We start from the raw sequence: 15,605 nt of genomic DNA, 5'->3' as shown, positions 1-15,605 counted from the left end.
ACAATAAAACACCCTTCTCCAAAACGACCTGCCCTCCCACTCCATAACCCTCCTACCCTGCATAGTGCTATGATTCAACCATGACGATTGACGCTAAACAGTTATTCAAAACAGAGAAAGCAAGGCTGTTCGTGTATGTGTGTGGTGTGTGTGTCTCGTGTGTATGTCATGTCGTATGTGCACAAGTCTGTGTTTGTGTGGTCATTCAGAAGGCGTGCCCCTTCGAGTCACAGTAACCCGGAGCACCGCCTCCTTCGGATCCCGAGGCCCAGCTCATGACCGTCAAGCTGGTGGTGTAGGCCATGGCCACGAATCCAAAGATGCAGAGCAGGATATCGGACCACTTGCGGAACGCCGTCTTGGCCACTGCCTTGTAGTGCAACATCGGCTGTATATCTCGTCAGCCAGAGTTTTAAGAAGATGAAGAATCATCAGAACTTACAGGATAGATGTACACCAGCGGGATGCAGGCAAAGTTACCAACGAGCGCCACAAACTTGTCCAGACTGTCGGCTCCTCCCCAGGCGATCAGAGCGCAGAACGCCACCACGAAGAAGCGGAACACGTTCTTCTGCCACTTGATATACGGGTTGTACTTGCCGCTCTTGGTGAAGAGCGCATTCTCCGTGATTCTGATGGCCGGGAAGATCTGGAGGGGAGTCGAAAGCAGAATAGCCAATGAATACAAGAACTGTACACCGTTGACCATCTTGTCGTCCTGCGGAAGGTTGAGCAACACCACCGTCTCAGTCTTGGATCCGTAGGCGGCATACGAAACCGCGCCCATGACGACAAAGAGAGTGGTGATGATAATCATCACGATACCCATGACCTTGGGGAACTTGGTAGGGTTGCGCATGGATTCCTGGATGGGGATGATAAGACCAATGCCCTCAAAGGTGAAAATGGCCGTGCCGATGAAGAGGGTCCAGTCTTTCTGGTTGAACATGACAATGTCTGCCAAACCTTGGGTGTTGAGTGTCAGAATGTCGTAGTAAAACAGATAGGCCAGACCGATGAGGATGAAGGCGTCGGCGATGAGAGCCGTGAAACCCAGCTTTCCAATATCGCGAAGCAGAGAGAATGGCAAAAAGATCACCATCTGCATGACAATCAGCCAGGTGATCGGAATGTGCGTCTTGCAATCCGTCACAGCCAAGATGAATGCCTGCAAGTTCTCTGAGGTGAAGACGATGTAAGCAGCAACGAAGCCGATCTGGCTCAAAACGATCGAGAAGAGGATGAGATTCCTCATCCATTTGCCGTAGAGAATGCCACCAATATCACCAAACGAGCCCTCGACCCTTAATCTCGTATTGACGAGCAAAACAAAGCAGTAGTAGCTCAGAGCGGCTACAAACAGCAGAACCAAGTTGCTGAAGAGCATGCCACCATTGAGGTAGGCACGAGGCAGGAATAGAACACCAGTTCCCACAAAGGACTTGAGAAGCAGCAGCGCCGCGCCCATGGGACTGTTTGTCCCGCTGCCACCTCGCTCCTTTCTCCTTCTCTTCCGCCGGGATGGTGGCAGCAAAGCGCTGTCTTCCATTGGCTCATGCTCGTCCTCTGTATCGTCATCGAACAGGTTACTTTCGCTGCCCGACGTGAAGTACTCGCCAGGTTTGAGCACCTCGTCATCCTCCTCGAGTTCTTCACCGGCGAAGTGGCCATAGAGAGAGAGAAACTCGAGGAAGCTGTTGGTAAAGAGTTTCGGCGGCTGCTGTCGGTCGCTCGGTCCTGCGCCGTACTCGGTGTCATCCGGGTTGACTGGTCCATCCCCGGCCGCACGCCTCAGGAAGTTGCGTCTGAAGCCTCCGGGAACCTTGATGGTGTTGATATCAAGCGTCTCGTTTTCAGGATCCGGCCGCGGTGTGCTGAAACTCTTGCTGCGCTGCATCTTGTTTCGCTGTTCCACCTCTTCGGTCCATTTGTATATTGGCCTAGTGATGTCACCGCCCTGCAGTTTCAAACTGGAAAACTCGTCGTCAAAGTCATCTTCTGCCGGCTGTTTTCCCTTGGAGCCATCGCTGAGTTTCCTCGACCCGTCATCGGACCCAGCATCGCCTGGCTGAACCAAGTGCCTCTTGACAATTTCGGGGTCCTCATACGCACCGGAATAATTCCGCTTTGCGTCAAAGGAGCCATGATATGGCGAAGTACCCGACGCTGGGAATGGCGCTGCCCCAGGAGCAGGAGAAAGGGAGCGGTTCGGGACGGGCGAAAGGGCTCGAACAGGAGGCGTGCCGAAACGCGGTGGTGAAGTGCCTATTGACTGGGACAATGCCGCAGCCAGCGCCGAGATACCTGGGCCAGCAGCGTGCGAGCCAGGCCCAGGCAGAGGCGCCAAACTGTCTGAATCTCCCTTATCACCTAGTGGTGGTGAGGTTTGCGCGGCAGGAGGTGTGCCATAGCCATTGTATGGGCGAGCCGGTGAGGCAAGTCGAGCAGTGGATGATGCGCGTGGGATCGAGCCAACGAAAGACCTGGCACGAAACGAGCCGGGTGAAGTCGAGACTTGAGGTATAGGAGCCGGAGCCGGAGAATCCCTTCCGGTATTTGACATGATGATCTATGATGATGTGTGACCACTTTCTATCTCATGTCTTGGAGCAAAAAAAGGTTGGGGATCTGGTGTCGGTGACCTGACCTCGTCGGTGAACTGAGCGAACGCCGCAAACGCCACTTCGTGGGAGTCGAGACAAACAACGGTTCGAGACTCGATAGGATGGTTCGAGGTAGCAATTGATTTTTGCCGTCAACGTTTGGGAAGAGGACAACGGTCCGGGGGAAAAGAGGGGATGGTACGGATAGGCTGGGCGATTGATGAGTCTCTCTCTCTCTCTCTCGACGGCGTGGGATGGGCTTGTGACCTCAACACCAGCGATAAGGAACGAATTGGGGGCAAGACAATCAGCGGCAGTGGGCGGCCTGCTGACAGCAGTTGGAGCTTGACGGCCCACCAGCAAGGCCCCCACACTCCGCTGCGTGAAACAGCCTGGACCCTGAACCACAGTCACCTGCCAGCACAATTCCAACCTGTCCAACTTTGGCTCGCTGTGACGCATCATATGGATATGGCTACCTACATATGAATATGGATTATTTACCTGTTTCTCGATTGGATTATGTCAGTTGTTGAGGACTACTATCTGCCCCAAGGCTTTGTTGACATACAACTTCAGCAGGGAACACCCGTTGACACCTTGATAACCAGGGCCGTTCCTGAGCACAGACTGGACTGAGCCACCATGGATACCGATGTCAACCAGCCTCTCCAACATCTCTTCAACTGTTGCATACCTACTCTCTCTCTCTCTCTCTCTCTCTCTCTCTCTCTTTGAATCTGTAAAGGGGCTATCCAAACCGAGCCACAAGAGAGAGGAGTGCGGAGAAAGTCTATGGCCCTTGACCAGACACCAGATATGCAGCAGTCTCAACATCTCTGTCCGCATCCGATGCTTTAGAAGGCCGGATGTTGAGGGAACCAACCAACCCTTACCCATCAGGTAGACCGATGCAACGGCTACACGTAAAACACGGCAGGGAGCGATAGGAATCGCAACGTCTCTGTATCAAACCCCTCTTTCAAAGAGAGGTTGGGGTGGATCTTGAATTTGGGTCTAGGCTGTTGATGGTGGTGCGCTAACAAATTTACCAACATCTTAGTCCTCTTCAAGATAGCACCCTATCAACCACCCCGCCATCGTTAGTGTTTACTGCCAAGTGCCAAGTCTCTCGAGCTCAAAGTCGCGACCTACCATGAACAGCGCCAGCTCAAAGGCATTCGTCAATGGCTCCAAAGCTGCCTGTTGTTGGGTACATCGCTTGTATCGAATGACGTCGCCGTCCTCCAATTAATAGCCAGCGATTGTCGGACAAGAACCACTCCTAACACGAGCCTCGAGCCTCTTCCGGCGCGGGGATCTTTCCAGCGGATATCGCGACATTCGAGGGCCAACCTTGAACAGCACTTATCTTGCGACAACCTCAGACCATCGTCTCCATTTCCTGCACTTTCCCCACCGCATGATCTGCGCCATTGCAACCGTTTGCCGATGACCTTTCAAGCAATGCGGGCTGTGGGGTACTTCTTACATCTAGGCTATCGGCGCTGGACAGGACCCTGACCTCTTCCTCCCTCTTCGCTTCCTCTTCAACTCTCACGGCGGGGACGGAGAGCGTGACATGAGTGGCATGTTCTGATGATCTTTATGACCTCTTCTTTCTACCTTTTCTTTGACCCATCTCATCCCCTCAGCTCACAGATGATATCTACCTAACACCGCCATCATGGAACCCGAAGCCCTCAACAAGAGGACCAAGCTCGGCGTCACGTCCGGCGTCTACATCCCGGTATGCCTCAATATTCTCAGCATTCTCATGTTCTTGAGATTCGGTCTCATTCTTGGACAAATCGGCCTACTGGGCATGCTTGGTGCGTACATCTTATGGACATGATATGGACGGCCGCCAGGAAGCTAATCTGCCTCGCAGGCCTGCTTCTCGTTGCCTATCTCGTAGACTTTGTGACCACTCTTTCGCTCTCCGCTATTGCTTCCAATGGAGAGGTCAAGGGCGGTGGTGCCTACTACCTCATCTCAAGATCTCTCGGTCCCGAGTTCGGCGGCTCTATCGGCCTGCTCTTCTACCTCGCTCAGGTCTTGAACACGGCCCTCAACGTTGTCGGTCTTATTGACTGCATTAAACTCAACTTTTACGATGTCATGCCCCATGGATACTGGTGGGACTATCTCTTTGAGACGGTTGCTTTGGTGGTGTGCACTGGGCTTTGCCTTGCTGGAAGCTCCATCTTTGCCAAAGCCAGCAACGCGCTTCTGGTGGTGCTTGTCGTCGCCATCCTCAGCATCCCCTTCTCAGCCGTGTTTAACCCAGCCTTCATTGATGCGGACAAGGGAATCGAGTTCACGGGCGTGAGTCTCGCCACCCTGAAGGCAAACCTCTTTCCACACACTACCGGCATGGAGTATGCCGGTTTTGATACTTTTAGAAGTCTCTTCGGTGTCTTGTTTCCGGCAACTTCGGGTATCTTTGCCGGTGCGTCCATGTCGGGAGACCTTCGAAACCCCAGCAAATCCATTCCTCGTGGAACACTATGGGCCATGTTCTCGACCCTCATTGCCTACTTGCTGGTGATCTTTTCTTTGGCGTCTAGCACAACTCACAGCTCGTTTCTCCGGAACGGCAACGTTATTCAGGAAACAAATGTCTACCCTCCCATCATCTTTGCCGGAGAGTTCGCCACGACCTTCTTCTCGGCCCTCATGGGAGTGATTGGCTCTGCAAAGCTCATGCAAGCTCTCGCCAGAGACAAGTTATTCCCGGGTCTGTCAGTATTCGGCAAGGGGACGAAAAAGGCGGACGAGCCCATCGTTGCCATCTTTTTGACCTACATATGTGCCCAGATGGCCATGTTTGCCAACCTTAACCAGATCGCCACCTTGATCTCCATGGGATATCAGGTGAGAACAGGCTGCCGTTATTGAGTGAGGGAAGAATTCTGACTGTGAGCAGATGACCTTCTTCGTCATGAATCTTGCGTGTTTCCTTCTCAAGATTGGCTCGGCGCCAAACTTCAGACCGGGCTTCAAGTTCTTCAACTGGCAAACGGCCTTCATTGGCAGTATTCTCTCGGCCGCTGCCATGTTCTTCATTGATGAGACCTATGCCACCACGGCCGTCTGCCTCTTGGTCTTTTTGTTCCTACTGATTCACTATCTGAGTCCCCCCAAGCACTGGGGTGATGTTTCCCAAAACTTGATCTATCATCAAGTGCGCAAGTACCTGCTACGTCTCAAGCCCGAGCACATCAAGTTCTGGAGACCCCAGATCATCTTGCTCATCAATAACCCGAGACGGCAAACCCGCCTTATTCAGTTCTGCAACTCGATGAAGAAGGGCTCCCTCTACATCCTCGGCCATGTCATCGTCACTGACGACTTCACCATGGGCGTCAACGAGGCCAAGATGCAACAAACGGCTTGGTCCAAGTACATCTCCGAATACTCAAGGATCAAGGCCTTTGTGCAGCTCGCCATGTCTCCATCCATCACCTGGGGTGTCAGAAACCTGATCTTGTCTGCAGGCCTAGGGGGCATGAGGCCTAACATCGCAGTGCTTGGATTTTATAACATGGATGACTTGCGCCGCTCCCAGTCCTCCCTCCAGGTTCCTGAGGCGCCCATCTCCCCCGCAACGGCTGCCCGGACAGACGACAAGACGGAGACTCCGGTCCGCAGGAGGAAGAGAGGAGACACATCGGCGCGCTTGATGGAAGGGTCGTTGCCCACCGATGCGATCAAGACTGAAGACATGATGTCTGCCACGAGTTACATGACCATCCTAGAAGACTTGGCTCTAAGGTACCGTCTGAACGTTGCGATTGGCAAAGGATTTGATACGCTTGAAACGCCTCGGAAGGATAAGACGAACACCAAGAAGTACATCGACTTGTGGCCTATCCAGATGTCTGCTGCGATTAGTGCTGATGGTCAGAGCGTTTTGACCACCAATTTTGACACATGTAAGTCACACACCACCTCTGACACGTGGAGACAGATCCTTTCTGACCGGCACAGACACATTGATTCTTCAGCTTGGGTTCATCCTTCACACCGTACCCGCTTGGAAAGCAGCACACAAGCTTCGAGTGCTCGTCTTTGTCGAATACGAAAGCGAGGTCGCCGAAGAAAAGGTCCGACTCAAGACGCTGCTCAACAAGCTCAGAATCGACGCCGAAATCTTGGTCTTTTGGCTCGCCTCTGGTGACCTCTCGACTTACGAGACCATCATCCACGGCCATTACAAGAGTCCAGAGACGGATAATGTGGTTAACGAGTGTCTCAAGAACCAAGAATGGTGGGAGGATTTGCAAAACTACCGCAGCAGCCGGTCGATGACGGGCTCACAAGAATTTGCCTCGATATCACACGTCGTTGAATCTACGTCGGGACGGCCGGGACTCTACAATCCCCATGCCCCGCCGCAGGAAGGACTCGAAAGGCGGCGCCATAGTTTGGCGCAGCTCACGGAACTTCCCAAGAAGCCGACAGTGTCGCAGCTGGTCAAGATGGGCATCAGCATGGGCATTCACACACAAAACCTGCCCTTTAACGTCTTTGACAGCTCGGACTCGGATATTGGCATTGATAGCGATAGCGACAGCGACTCCTCCGACACGGCTGGCGCAGACGGGACGTTCAATGACGCGGACAGTGTGGCAAGCGAGGGTGAAGAAGGCACAAGGCGTCCCCTCCTCGCGACAATCCGCCGGCGAAGAAGCTACGGAGATGTACTCGCCCCGGCACCAAGAAGCCCAAGGAAAGAGAGGAGGCCAAAGGGTTCGCACTCATCGACACCGCGGTCTTATGGGTCAATAACACCGGTTCCACGGACTGCGAGTGACCTAAGCGTCAACCGACCCAGCAACGGTGGGGAGCGGTCAACATCGCCCCAAGCCAAGCGTGGGATCTTGAAGCCCGAAAGACCCCCTTTGGCGCGCCAAGGATCGACGGCAATGAGATTCTCCAGCAACCTCGTCCCTCAGACCACAATCACCAACGAAGAAGGCACCGGCCCAAGAATCATGTTTGCCGAAGATTCTGGGACACGCAGCCCTGCCTTTTCCCGACAAGGTTCAGTTATCGGTTTGTCAGCCAGAATGGCCGAGGATGCACCGCTTCTCGGAAGCGATGATAACGTGGCCGATAAAAAGGTTGCGTTTGCAGAGGGTATCAAGTCCCCGGCAAGGTCGCGTCGGAACTCGGCATCAAAGGGACAGGATAATGGTGGCGACGCTTCACTCAACATTGCCAGCTTGCTCGACTCTTACCAGCTTCCTGACGACGACGCCAGCAACAATAACGGCTCGAGCTACTCTACTCAGGGGTTGGCTTTGTCATTCAACGATCTCCCGAGCCGCGCGCAGCATTTGATTCTCAACGAGCTGATGCATAAGCAAAGCAAGGACACGGCTGTCTTGTTCACCACACTTCCTATTCCCGAAGAGAACACCTGTCAAAGTGAGGAGGCGAGTCTGGCATATCTGTCTGATGTCGAGGTGTTGTGCAACGGCCTGCCGCCCACCTTGCTGGTTCTGAGCAACAACATGACAGTGACCGTCAGTCTTTAGACGATAGCATTGTCTTCGGACTTGTCGGGATGGAGCAACATGACGGGCCTGGAGGTAGCATGACGCAAATGGAGTTGCGTACGCAGCATGGCAAAAGCGGGAGTTCTTTGTTTTTTATCTGAAGTAGAAGGGGGGACAATCACGAGTCGAGGCTTTGCACAAAGAAAACTGTACTTGGTATCATGGCTGCTATAAAGAGAATCTAGGAACATCTCGAGTTCAGCTCCGCCACTGCATGAACTTGATTAAAATGCTCGGACGTCAACCTGGAACTGAGATCTTTCAACTCATATGTGTTCACCCCTCAATGGTTGTCGTAATGCCCAACGAACCACCGAGCCCTCGACCGATCGGCCTTTCTCAAAAGCTTCGCGACTTGAGCCGGTTGCGTTCCAAAGGGATTGAGGACAAAGGAGAAGCTGAACAGTTTCGCATGGTACACGCGCCGGACCGCCCACACAGGATCATCACACCTGTTGAAGCGCCGTCGGAGGAGGAGTGCGGCGACACGATCTCGAGCTGGCACAAGGCCGTCAAAGAGGATAGTGATAGCGAAGGGGAAGAAGAAAAGGCCAGGCCGGCGAGGTCGTACTGGAAAACTCCTGACTACACTGGAGGTCACCCGGGCCGGTTTCAGCAGTCTCAGCATCACGAACCTCACGCACGAGGACATTCGCACATCTATACTCCGAGTGGGTTGAGTCAGGAGGTGCACGTTGACTCGTTTCAAGAAGGCTCACGGGGTGCTCGGAGGAGTGTCAGTGAACATAACGACAAGATGTATTTGGAACCACCTGTCCCTCGTCCGCTGGTGCCGAACAAGAGCAAGGAGAGGCAGAGGTATTTGCAGCAGGTCACTCCGCCATCGGTGAAAGAGGGCGTGGTGGAAAGAGATATCTCGCGCGGAAGGGGAAGGGAAAAGGCCGAGCCTCCTCGGGTACCAGCAGCGGCAACACATTCCTTGCCTAGAGGATGCAAAATCCAGACCACGGAAGCTGTGCGTCGGGGCCAGTGCCCGTATTGCAGATGTCAGCTTGGCAACAGGACTTACCTGACCTGCCCGAACCCACCCTGCGGAAAAGGGTTGACTACCTTTGAAGGGAGTTGGATGGCGCCGCCCAAGCTGAAGGATAGGAGGCCCGCCTCGCCGTCGATATTTGGTGTCATCGGCAGACAGCTTCTCGGGCGCCGCCCGTTGAAGTCATCGCCAGATAGTCCAGGTTCCTCGCCCAGCCAGCAGAAACGCTCAGGAACTAACACCCCAGAAGCACTGGCTACCCTACCAGAGTCAATAGCCTCTGTAGGGAGTCGACGATATAGAACCCCCCCGCCGCCGCCAACAGGGACATCCAGACGAGGAGTGAGGACGTCCTCCCCAGCGGACCCGACCTGGCCACACAAACCCTCCAGCCACGAACGAGACAGAAAACGTATCCCACCCCCAGTCCACATCCACCAACACCCCCGCTTCGACCACCTAAATCGGGATTACTCCTCCGACTCATCAAGAGCATCAACCCCCAAAAGCCACTCTCCAGCTCCCGCCCCCCCACCGCAGATAACCCTCCCCCTCCGCCCAGCACCACCCCCTTCCCAACCCCCGAGATCAGCTCCCCTCCGAGCCCCTGCCTCGTTAAACAACCCCCAACAACAACAACAACAACAACAACAGCAACAACAACCCCCTACCAAGCCATCCCTCGTATCCAAATTCTCCACCACCCACCAACCTCCGCAACAATACCCGCCTTCCCACATCGCCTCAGCCTTATCCTCCTCCCTCCCCCAATCAACCGCACCCTCGTTAGATTGGATCCCTCCCTTTGAACGCTCCCTTTTTTATCCATACTCCTACTCCAAACCCCCTTCCCCGCCTAAAAAGTCTTCTTCTCGGAGACGCTCCCAGTCTCAACACAGTTATCCTTCCCAACCGCCTCTGCAATCCCGGTTTGGGGTCCAGCAACAGTCCAGCACACAATCTGACGGGCAGGGTGATTACCTCGACGATATCTACGACCACTACGGTGGTGGTGATGGTGGTGAAAAAGGTGCATCCGACACCGACGTCACCACCAAGGGCCCCGAGAAGGTTGCCACAAAGCAAAAGAGCTGGAGTTCGTCGAAATATTCGACTGGCAGGAGAAGTGAGGACACAGACGATGGTGATGATGATGATGATAAGTGGAATCAACTAGATGACGTCGAGACGCCTACTCAACTAAAACCAACGCCGGCTTTTGGGGTTGGGGGGGGAACAACTGAGGGGAAGGGGAGGAGGGAGGGAAAAGGGGGGTATAAATCTCAAGCGGAGAACAAAGGATTGAGTGTTACCACGAGGGAAAAGGAAGGGTCAAAGGAGAGGTTGGCCAAGGAGTTGGAGTTGAGGAGGATGAAATGGCTTTAAGAATAGGTGTGTCAAGTAGGTAGAGGTACAGATTTGTCAACGCCAGAAAAACACACAATTCAAACCAGCATCACAACCTCGCTCTCCATTACTCACCGTGCGGCGTGAGATGGGCCATCTATCAGAAGCTTTGCTTGCTCCTATCAATGCTCCCGAACCATATCTCTTAAAAAATCAAAAGAAAAACCACAGGAAACCCTGGGCAACGCAAGGTACGCTTGAAACCCACATGTCTTTGAGCCCCCCTACTCTTAACCCCTCGTCCGCCTCGTCCCCGTGATATCACAATAAACCGACAACTCCCCCGCCATCACTGGGTTCGTCCAAACACCGCCCTCCTCCACAACATCCGGAACCTTCGCCTGGCACCTCTGATCGTTCAGCCGCTGCGCCCACGCCCAGTCAAGAGTGTAGCCCGCGCGCTCACCCCCAGCAGTAGCGATCCCACCAAGCGAAGGCGTCAGATCAGCGCGAGCGAAGCCATGAGTCCTAATAATACTGAGTATTCACAAGTCAGCAAACGGCCAGATCCCCCCCCCCAACTCAACCCACTCAACATAACATACGACTCCGCATTCCTCAAAGCCGACTGCGTATCCAGCCTCATGGCATTCTGCCAACCCGCCGTGTGCTCATTGTCAGGATGGTGATAATCAATGCTAAGATACCTAAACGCATGCATCCACTTGTGAAGCAGGGCAAAGACGGGCAGGACGGCATCCCTGTTGATTTTGATATATCTGGCCAGTGGTTAGAAAGATGGGAAGGATGGAAGGATGGTTGGTAAGGTTAGAAAAAAAACATACCACATATTGCACGGGTCTCGTGTGTCCTCGTAACGGTCCTGGTCGTCGCGGTCTAATAGTGTTAACAGAGCCATATGTATTAGAAAGACCAAAGTGAAAAGGGGGATGGATTCGTCCGTACAGATGTGCACTTTGGCTTGGTTGCGGTTGATGGTGTTCTCCTATTCATTGCCCAAACTGTTTAGGTTTTCCATAACGATGGCGCTTGCTGCCATTTTCGTTTCACCATAGACGGCCTCGAAAAGCTGCGGGTAGTGGTACCGCCTCTGACCGAAGACCTCGGTCTTGAAAATAGCCCAGAATATGTTGTGGAAGTCAGTGTCGGTGGGATCGGCCAGCCGTTCAGCTGCACTGCGGGCCATGTATGTAGAAGGCCTCTTCGGGGTACTTCGCGAAGTCTGGATCCGGATCGTAGCATTCTGAAGTTATCCAGTAAAGGTACTCGTTGGGGGGTAGCGCGGTTGCGAGACCCAAGGCCCAGAGGAAGAGGAAGGCCCAAATTGCTGTCTCTTGTTGATGGCGAGTAATGCGGAGAGATGATGATGCTGTGGGAAGAGATATCTGGTGTATTTATACTGAGACTAACTCGGATGACGACGATTGTCCCGATGACAAGCCCAAATGCCCTGAGCCCGACTGCGAAGGCAATTACCTCGGCCTTTGCACCAAGAAGCCCATCATCAACTGCCCTTGCGACATGTGCCTCAAAGTCGAAGACGTCTTTTGCGAAGGTGAGGCTTGTATGGGAATGGGCGAGGATAAAAATCTCCAGGGAACGTGCCTCGTAGACAATAGTCTCGAGAATTGCCCATGCGCCTGGCCTCCCTGCCTAGTCTCAGAAGTGGACTTGAACGATGGAAGTAAAGAGGAACGGCCGCACCCCTTATTATGCGATACCTGCGACAGTTCCCTCGATGTAGGCACTCTCCATACCTTCCTTTGCAAAGGGCATCAAGATACCCGGTTCCGACAAGCTCAGGAATAAAAAGTACCCCTACTAGTTTCTCGAACCCGAGCCCAATCTTTCTAATACCACCGATATAGAAGTTCAAACCCCGGTATTGGCTACGTTAGGCGATCATGACTTTTACTTCGATCTCGACACAATTGCCCAGCTCGCCAACGCCTCCTGTCCTCTCAAGTCACCGGGCGCACGGAGGACTGGTCCAGACGCTCCGGATAATAACTACTACACTCCCGGTTCCGTGGAATCAGCCATTGAGTACTTTGGTAATAAATACGCAAACAAGGACGACGAAGTGCGTATATCTGATCTCTTCTTAGTAGCCACTCCCCAGGACGACTATCCAGAACACCGAGTCCTAACCTGGATTAGCGCGCGGAACTGGATAGACCACCTAGATAGGCATGAGTGCGACAAGACAAACCTGATGGCCAACCACACTCTCCAAGCCAGCGAGTGCAATCTGGCCTTGAAGCAGGCCAACTTTGCGTGCTCTGGTCAGGGAAAGCCAAGGCTTTTCGAATAATTGGGGGTGGCGGTGGAACTCGAGACTTGGTTCGGTACCAATAGGAATACTAGGTAGTTGAGTTATCCATGAGATCGTGGTCGATATACTCGTGTGAACGGCTGTTGGCCGTCATCGCCCACCAACGCGAACTACATGGCGCTGAATATGATTCCAAAGATGGTTTTGTATCGGATTGAAGAATGTAAGCATTGAAAAGTTGCATGGTGAAAATCAGGCATCGTCCGAAGAAGAAGCCGAGAGTCAAGTAAGTGCCTTCCGCCTAAATTGAGGTGGTCAGCTGTTGCCTGCTCGGGCATCTGCAGGAAGGAGCTGAGGCAGGGCAGTCAGGGAAAGAGCAACTCTTGAAGTCGAAGGGTTGAGGTTGAATAATTGGCACGTGAACGAGGCATGATCTGCGCCCCAAGCCCCAGCCCAGCCCCACATGGAATGCCCTCCGACAAAGCGACCAATGTCATCATGTCTTGTCGTGTCGTCCATCATGCCTCTCTAGTCCCAGCCTTCTTTTGATTTTGTTCTTGCTATTTCATTCCCATTTAATCTCGGATCACATCCACCATTGTTGTTACCTAGTCAATCAAACAACTTCACAATGGTCCTCGAACAAGAAGGCACCTTTACCGTCTCAGGAGCAGAGCTCTACACCAAGTCATGGCTTGTCCGTTGTTCCCTTCTCCTACTCGCATTACTCCCTCGCTAACCACCTCATAGCCCGATGGACCCATCAAAGCCAGGCTAGTCTTCATCCACGGCTTCTCAGACCACATCAACCGCTACCCAGCCTTCTTCTCCCACCTCGCCTCCAAAGGAATCGCTGTGTATGGCTTTGACCAGCGAGGATGGGGCCGGTCAGTCAAGAAACCTGCCGAAAGGGGTCTCACGGGCCCAACAGCGCAAGTTCTCTCAGACATTGCTGCCTTCCTCTCACAGCCCCATCTTCTCGGCACACCCGGGAGCCAAGAACCGGTCTTCGTAATGGGACACAGCATGGGTGGAGGACAAGTTCTCACCTTTGCTGCTGACCCAAAGTATGAGTCCTTGGTGGAGAAGGTTCGGGGTCTCCTCCTTGAAGCACCGTTTATCGGGTTCTCGCCAGAGGAAAGACCGTCTCGGTTGAAGATTACCGTTGGAAGACTGGCGGGGATGTTGATGCCGCACTTTCAGCTTGCGCACAAGATTGCTGTCGAGCATCTAACGAGGGATCAACATGTGCAAGTGAGTATCAAGGAGGATGAGCTGATGCATGATACGGGCACGCTGGAGGGTTTTGCCGGGTTGTTGGACAGGACAAATGATTTGCAGCAGGGGAGGACGAAGCTGGAGAAGGAGGGGGTGGTGAAGAGCTTGTGGGTTGGGCATGGGACGGCGGATAAGACGACCTGGTTTGAGGCTACGAAGCAGTGGTTTGAGGGGTGTGCGGGTGGGGTGAAGGATAGGACGCTGAGGGCGTATGAGGGGTGGTATCATCAGCTGCATTGTGATGGGGAGTGTAGTGGCGAGTTTTTTGAGGATGTTGCTGGTTGGATATTGGAACGGGCTGGGGGAGGGGAGGAGGTGTTGAAGAAGGCTGGGGAGACACCTAAGGCTCAGCAGACACACGAGGCTGTGGTGCCCGCTGAGGCGGAGGGGAGCCAGAAGACGGAGGCCAAGCTTTGACGATCAGATTGGGGTAATGAAGTTGAATGATGTGGTGATGGGTTTGGGTAGACCTGCCGGGAGAGGTTGGTTTAAGCGCGGGACTGCGTCAGGTCACGAGCATATGTCTCTTGTATTTTCTGGATATTCCTACCTCGTAATGATAAGTGATGTTCTACAGAGGGTTGCCCGAGTGTACACCCGGACACACAGTGAGTAGTGGGTCTTGGCATGTCGGGGATGGCTTCGGCAGTCACCCGCGAAGTGCCCTGTTGCTTCCGAGCTGTCCCGACTCATGTCTGGGGCCCCGCAAAACCATGTGCATGAATGGTTTATAAGTGGGAGACGCCCTCCGCAAGGAATTGCTTGACATCTGAGCTTCGATTTGAATGCCATCTCGACGATTTCAAGAGACCTCCTCACCAAGCTGCGAATGAAGACATCGGCCCCTCATCAACACCGTTCACCGACCCCGCTGTTGCCTCTTAAACCCACTGAAGAAACACCCATGGTCAATCGAAACGATCGAACCATGTCGTCCATCACCGGGTGCTGTTCAGCCTCAACATCGACTTTATCGTCACCTGGATGAAGATATGGAAGAGAAATTTCCCGAAAACAAAAATATGATACTTTCAACCGCTCCCCCGCGTTTGATGCGCCTCACAGCACTTGTTAGCCTTGACGCTCACTCATCACAATGAATGACCCCGGACAGTCGTTGGAGGAAGCTCCCCGCCGGCACCGACAGCGGAGTTCTTTTTCCTATTCCCCCGGCCATCATCCCGCAGCGCGCCCGACGCAAGCGTCGCATCGCCCATTTCGTTTGCAGCAGCTGTCGACGGCCTTTGCCAAATCACATCTGCACGGTGGACACCGTGCGGGCAGGATCAACCATCCGAGAAGCTGGAGTCCAGACCCAAACCCCATCTTGCTAAACACGTTTCGAGCTGAGGTAGGGGTTCGCACGGTTCTAACAACACGCCCCCTGATACAAGACCGTCTGTCTGCGACATCCCAGTTCTGTCTGTCTGTCTCTCTCTCTCTCTTTCCCTTTCCCTTTAGCCATCGAAAAAGGTTGGGGAAGTTCATCCCATCTCTTTGAACTCGGCCCACGACAG

General features: G+C 53.5%; 5 protein-coding genes across 5 annotated transcripts; 4 read left to right on the top strand and 1 right to left on the bottom strand.

Annotated features, from left to right (window-relative positions):
• Positions 1-205: 205 nt before the first annotated feature.
• QC763_205820 (uncharacterized protein) lies at positions 206-3,039 on the bottom strand (the record flags this gene model as incomplete). The annotated part of the gene is made up of 2 exons (XM_062909624.1): positions 443-3,039; positions 206-388 (listed from the first exon to the last, which is right to left on the bottom strand). The coding sequence occupies exons 1-2, from the start codon at positions 2,561-2,563 to the stop codon at positions 206-208; spliced, it is 2,304 nt and encodes a 767-aa protein (XP_062768432.1). The 5' UTR covers positions 2,564-3,039.
• Positions 3,040-3,043: 4 nt separating this feature from the next.
• Positions 3,044-8,149, top strand: QC763_205810 (uncharacterized protein; the record flags this gene model as incomplete). Its single annotated transcript, XM_062909623.1, has 5 exons — positions 3,044-3,127; positions 3,183-4,435; positions 4,495-5,480; positions 5,533-6,541; positions 6,597-8,149. The coding sequence occupies exons 2-5, from the start codon at positions 4,291-4,293 to the stop codon at positions 8,147-8,149; spliced, it is 3,693 nt and encodes a 1,230-aa protein (XP_062768431.1). The 5' UTR covers positions 3,044-3,127; positions 3,183-4,290.
• A 319-nt stretch (positions 8,150-8,468) lies between these two features.
• QC763_205800 (uncharacterized protein) lies at positions 8,469-10,553 on the top strand (the record flags this gene model as incomplete). The annotated part of the gene is made up of 1 exon (XM_062909622.1): positions 8,469-10,553. The coding sequence occupies one exon, from the start codon at positions 8,469-8,471 to the stop codon at positions 10,551-10,553; it is 2,085 nt and encodes a 694-aa protein (XP_062768430.1).
• Positions 10,554-11,885: 1,332 nt separating this feature from the next.
• QC763_205795 (uncharacterized protein) lies at positions 11,886-12,849 on the top strand (the record flags this gene model as incomplete). The annotated part of the gene is made up of 2 exons (XM_062909621.1): positions 11,886-12,275; positions 12,361-12,849. 2 exons carry the CDS (start codon positions 11,886-11,888, stop codon positions 12,847-12,849), a joined length of 879 nt encoding a protein of 292 aa, XP_062768429.1.
• A 346-nt stretch (positions 12,850-13,195) lies between these two features.
• Positions 13,196-14,667, top strand: QC763_205790 (uncharacterized protein). The gene is made up of 2 exons (XM_062909620.1): positions 13,196-13,507; positions 13,561-14,667. Exons 1-2 carry the CDS (start codon positions 13,442-13,444, stop codon positions 14,503-14,505), a joined length of 1,011 nt encoding a protein of 336 aa, XP_062768428.1. The 5' UTR covers positions 13,196-13,441; the 3' UTR covers positions 14,506-14,667.
• The last annotated feature ends 938 nt before the right edge of the window (positions 14,668-15,605 follow it).

This window comes from Podospora pseudopauciseta (genome assembly GCF_035222475.1).
Source record: "Podospora pseudopauciseta strain CBS 411.78 chromosome 2 map unlocalized CBS411.78m_2, whole genome shotgun sequence".
Lineage (NCBI taxonomy): Eukaryota > Fungi > Ascomycota > Sordariomycetes > Sordariales > Podosporaceae > Podospora > Podospora pseudopauciseta.
The sequence above is the reverse complement of the archived record's forward strand: the minus strand, read 5'-3'. Positions and strand labels throughout refer to the sequence as shown.

Excerpts from the sequence above, each read along its gene's own strand:
- QC763_205790 (XM_062909620.1), top strand. The coding sequence starts at position 13,442 with ATGGTCCTCGAACAAGAAGGCACCTTTACCGTCTCAGGAGCAGAGCTC. Across the intron at positions 13,508-13,560 it reads TCTACACCAAGTCATGGCTT|CCCGATGGACCCATCAAAGC; the intron begins GTCCGTTGTTCC and ends ACCACCTCATAG.